Source organism: Barbatula barbatula (assembly GCF_947034865.1).
Source record: "Barbatula barbatula genome assembly, chromosome: 5".
Classification (NCBI taxonomy): Eukaryota; Metazoa; Chordata; class Actinopteri; order Cypriniformes; family Nemacheilidae; genus Barbatula; species Barbatula barbatula.
The window spans coordinates 19,469,825-19,474,949 of NC_136769.1; the positions used below are offsets into that span (position 1 = coordinate 19,469,825).

General features: G+C 39.0%; 1 protein-coding gene across 1 annotated transcript; it reads left to right on the forward strand.

Moving 5' to 3' along the window:
- Positions 1-1,343: 1,343 nt before the first annotated feature.
- pmp22a (peripheral myelin protein 22a) lies at positions 1,344-4,211 on the forward strand. The gene is made up of 5 exons (XM_079456117.1): positions 1,344-1,733; positions 2,390-2,479; positions 2,582-2,675; positions 2,870-3,010; positions 3,102-4,211. The coding sequence occupies exons 2-5, from the start codon at positions 2,402-2,404 to the stop codon at positions 3,260-3,262; spliced, it is 474 nt and encodes a 157-aa protein (XP_079312243.1). The 5' UTR covers positions 1,344-1,733; positions 2,390-2,401; the 3' UTR covers positions 3,263-4,211.
- Positions 4,212-5,125: the final 914 nt, after the last annotated feature.

Below are 5,125 nucleotides of genomic sequence, written 5' to 3' on the forward strand. Positions count from 1 at the left end.
AACCATTTATCACAGTTTTCATGATTTTGTTGTAATTCAACAGACACTAGACTGGAATGGATACAATACATCTAGAAATAAAATTTGCTAAATTTGCGGCTGTACATTTATTTTATATCTCCGTTATCTTCATATATTTGAACAAGTGTGTCATTAGTTTCTATTTTTACACCGTGTCTACACCGGGCACGACACGACACAACAAAAGACATTAGAAATTCATTAGAATCCATTATAAGTTCAAATTTGGTCCACACTGGACCCATCTGGTGTAGACACAGTGTTAAACCATTTTTAAGAGGAACATCGGAGACAACGTTGAAACAAAGCTCTGGTGAGGAGGATCCATTAGCTTATACTTCACCCCTTTCACCTCCATAATAAGGGAGAATTTTTTTTTAATGTGCTATAATTTGAGTAACCTGCAAAAAACTCTTAACAATGCTGAGCAATAAAAGCATAGCTGAGTACCAAGTAGCTAAGTACAGAGAGCACCCTCAATGGTCCACTGCCAGCACTCTGTCAGACTGTACCTCGAATGGACAGCAAGTAATTCAAGGATGTGTATTTATGACCCTCCCAATGAACTACATCAAACCAGGAGATCAGGGCAAATACATCACCCGGCCGCTGCTAACCAGTTACTCTGACCCATAATTCATAAATCTCACAGAAAACAGAGCACCAGAGCCAACCCACAGCAACGCTGTTCAGCACTCCAAACCAGAAGAAAACAGGGCTGGCACAGGGAACGCCTCCCTCGCTGTATTTACAAACACAGCTGCAGCCATGAGACTGCTCATGAGGGTGTGGCACAGAAAAGACGCTTGTAGTCACCAGAACAGTGCTGAAAAGTGGACTTTTGTGAGAATTGAAAAGTGTAAACACTGTTTGAATTCAAACCACAAAGGGTTTTTGTGGTTTTATGCACGCCAGATGCATGTAAACAGACACATGGCATACCGGGCATACCGTGGGGCCGCTGGGAGGGGCGTATGGGGCTGCACACACACAAACACACACACTGAGGTTCGTGCCGTGCCCCTAAACAGCAACAGTGTGTCAAAATGGAGGACATGGCTGACCTTGCTGTAAGTGCGCAAAACTCAATAGTTCTGTATAACATTCATACAAAACAAAACAAACTGCATGTTATGAATTCATGCATCCAAATATCAGCATTGTTGCTGGTTTAACTGTGTTTCTATTCTCTTTTTAAGAACTGTTACAAATCTAAACAAAGCTTTCACTTACGGCAATTTAACACTACAAGTGTACTTTTGCTCAGATTTTTTTTAGTCTGGAGTTGTTCCAGAAAGTCTGCGCAAGTCTGCAGATTCGATCAGTTAGTGCGTTTCTATCTGAAACCGAGTCTGCAAGTGTATGATGTCTAGTTAAAAAAATCCGATTTTAAAAGTCTGGTAGTGTATTCGGGCCATTACTTGAATAAATGCGTCTGACACATTGTTGCGTAGCAAGCTGTGAGGAGTTACGCGTGGGAGGGGAAAGACAGAGAGAAAAGAGTGACGTCGTTACGCTTTAGGGCGGCGTTCTCACGTTTCTGGAAAAAAAGGAGAAGGAAAAAACGCAAAAACTGCTGTGGCGCTACATCTGGAATTCACAGACTCGTGCTTTGAGAATCTATAGCGGGAGCCCCAGCCAACGCAAGCCTGTGTTTTCTTCCTGCTCTCTTTCTCCACTGAAGGATTTTTCTGTCTGTTTCTCTCTCACCTGTAAGTTGGATCACTGCGGAACTTTGCTTTTCCTTTTGCGTTTATGATGGAATATCGCAGAGTGCGTCATTTCAGGAGTCTGCAGCCCGCCGCGTTTGGGCTCGCTGTGATTTTTCACGTGGAGAAGTCCTTTGCTTCGTTACGTTTTGTTCGCAAAGTTTGCCGTATTGTGCAAACTTGTCTTTGTAGGCTTTATTGTTCTTTATAGTCATAGATTTATGCATTTTCATTATTTTTTGTATCGTTCTTGTGGTTTTATTAGCTCTTGCGCGCCTTATAAATCAACTACGCGTATTATATTGTAGTTATTGTTTATTCGTGAACTTTCTGGGGTGGAAATTCGAGATGCATCCACGCACACTTTAGACACAAAAAGGCGGCACCGCCAAAAAAAGCGACCTTCTGACTCAATACATAAAAGCATATATTTCCTGAGAAATACAGACTGGTTCATAAAGAAATGTTTCAATTGTATTGTTTAATGCGCAAAAGGACGAAACGGAGAAAAAAGAACAAACTTTTATAAGTGTTTGGTCTGGTGATGAGTGAGACCGCGACGCGACCTGGTGGCCGGATGTGGAACTGCACACGCACACCCACCAAGTGACGAACAGAACTTGCGACGCTTTGACAACTTTCTCTTTCTGTTCTGTCAGGCGGACCCCAACATGCTGGCCATTCTGTTTGCGACGTTAGTCTTGCATCTGACAGATCTGATCATTCTCTTCATTTCCACCTGCGCTAACGTGAGTATCACATACGTGTTGTAGAGTTTGTGGGTTGACCAGGAATTTTCATAAAGGATGTGTGTATGTCGTGTGGGTGTGTCTGCAAATGTAAACAAACAGGCGTGGAGAATACATGAGACGGTTAGTTATGACCTCTGGTACCGCTGCGCGCAAAGCAATGGGGGATACGCCTGTAAAGGGTCTGGTGATGAAGGTGAGCGAAAGTTTTATTTATACATCCATTAGGATGCATGTTCCTGTTAAACATAAATTGTCAAATAGGAAACCATTTTTGTATTTATTTTTATATTAACTTTTATTATTGTTTTGTAAACAAAGGCAGTAAGCATAAATAATGCTTCAGTGGTTGCTTTTGTTTCTTTCCTGATGTTTTTTTGTCTCTTTCAGAGTGGCTGCAAGCAGTACAGGCTCTTATGGTCCTAGCCACCATCTTCTGCTTGACCTCCTTCATCATCTTCCTCTGCCAGCTCTTCACCCTCGTAAAGGGAGGACGCTTCTTCTTCACGGCTGTGTTCCAGATCCTCGCCAGTGAGTATCGTCTTGCTGGGTTTGTTAGATCACGTCTGGGACGGCGTCTGCGTATTCTTACACTCTTTCTTTCTCTCTCTCTTTCCCGCAGGCTTGTTTGTCATGAGTGGGGCGATCATCTACACAGTGATGAGTCCAAAGTGGGAAAGTGACATTGACAGTTATGGATACGCCTTTGTTCTGGCTTGGCTGGCTTTCCCTCTCACACTCATCAGTGGCTTCATTTACATTGTCCTGAGGAAGAAAGAATGAGAATTCAATCTTCAGGGACTTTTTTGGAAACACTACTCAGCCAACAGACTCTAGCCAAGTGGCTGCCTCCTAGTATTTAGACCTAATGCGGTTAAAGAAAATGACAATTCATGAAGATTAGGTAAAGTGAAGACATTGTGTGTGACACAAATCTGTGTCTCTGGCTGTTGAGCCTATTTATATCAGTTTTCCAAAGCTTTTTGTAAATAGTAATGCCATAACATTTCAATGAAGGCCCTGATTTTTTAAAAGATTGTACTCAAGGGGAGATATAAGAAAAAAATCTCTTTTTTATTGTGTGTTTTAACCCTTTTCAAATATATTGTTTTGTAATGCCGTAATAAAATGTACTCTTAAAGGGATCTTATTGACGTTGACTTGAAATTTCTTAAAGCCATATAACAAATTAAACAAACAGTTTGTTGTGTTCAAATTCTCGGAAACGGTGCTATTTACCATTGTTGAACCAAAACATTTTACAATTATGTATTTTACCTGTGATTATATTACTTTATGAGATGTCTTTTTTAAGAAAAAATAAAACATCTAATTTTTGCCCTGTCTCATATTGCAATACACTTCATAAGAGCACTAAGGCTGTTCAAGGTCCACAGAATTACTAGGAAGGTGATGCACTGTAATACAGACTTTTATCTTGTTATACAAATACCTTTGGTTTGGTTGACAGAAATGTAGCGAAAACCACTCCTGATGCACCGGTGTACCGGTGAGTCATCTTAAATCTGTATCCTGCTGAGGAACAGTGAAAACAAAATGCAAAAAATTTAAGCAAAAAGATACCTGAAAATATAATAGTGATATTTTGGTCACAAGGCAGTCACTATATTGACAACACTGTTTATAATGACTAATGTTCTTTTTAAACCTCTTCAATTCATAATGAATAGTAATTAAATGCAATCTGTAATAATAAAATCTGTTCAGAACTAAAACAAATCTCAATGCATCAATTTATACGTACTTCTATTACTCTCACGGGTGAATTACTTTGTGTTCATTGCAGAAATAACACCACACACATTTACTGAAATATCCAGATTATATGCATCAAGAATTGCGAAAAAGGTTTGGACACATTGTCGCATGGATTATTCCTGTAATGGTCAATGCATGGAATACACACACCCGTCACAATTCAGCGTTCATATATTCGACAGCTAGATGGCGCCATATACTTGTTTACATGCTTGTAACTGTCGCACATGCGTACAGGGACAGTTCACCCAAAAGTCTGAATGAATTCTGTCATCACTCATTTCAAACCTGTATGAGTTTCTTTCTTCTGCAGAACACAAAAGAAGATATTTTATAGAATGCTGGTAACTGAACACAGTGTTCACTTCTACTGTATGGACACAAAACCAATGCAAGTTAATAGAGACAAGTGTTGTTTGGTTCTTTAAAAATATATGTTTTTTAACTGTACCCTTAAATTTGACTCAGATTAAGAAACTCATAATATCATAAAGTATCATATATTCCAATGAGTTAATGTTGCAAAAAAAGTACTATTTATATTAACTTTAATAATTTAATTTATCGTTGGTTTAACAGATATACATTCAAAAGGTTTAAGTCTGTGATCTATTGGATTAGCACAAATATTTTACAATAGGATGAGCAGTGCAACCAAGTTTGCAGAATGGGATTTTGCACATACAATGACAAAAAATGAAAATGTTTTAGGTATTACAATTAGCATTTTTACCAAATTATCAATTACAGCACTCCATGGCAAGATTGCTTGTTTAATTTATTAATAACGATACATTTATTTTATATAGCGCCTTTAAATGTTGCTGTCTCAAAGTGCTTTACAGCCAACATCAGGTAAAACCACAA

Excerpts from the sequence above, each read along its gene's own strand:
- pmp22a (XM_079456117.1), top strand. The coding sequence starts at position 2,402 with ATGCTGGCCATTCTGTTTGCGACGTTAGTCTTGCATCTGACAGATCTG. Across the intron at positions 2,480-2,581 it reads TCATTTCCACCTGCGCTAAC|GCGTGGAGAATACATGAGAC; the intron begins GTGAGTATCACA and ends GTAAACAAACAG. Across the intron at positions 3,011-3,101 it reads TGTGTTCCAGATCCTCGCCA|GCTTGTTTGTCATGAGTGGG; the intron begins GTGAGTATCGTC and ends TCTTTCCCGCAG.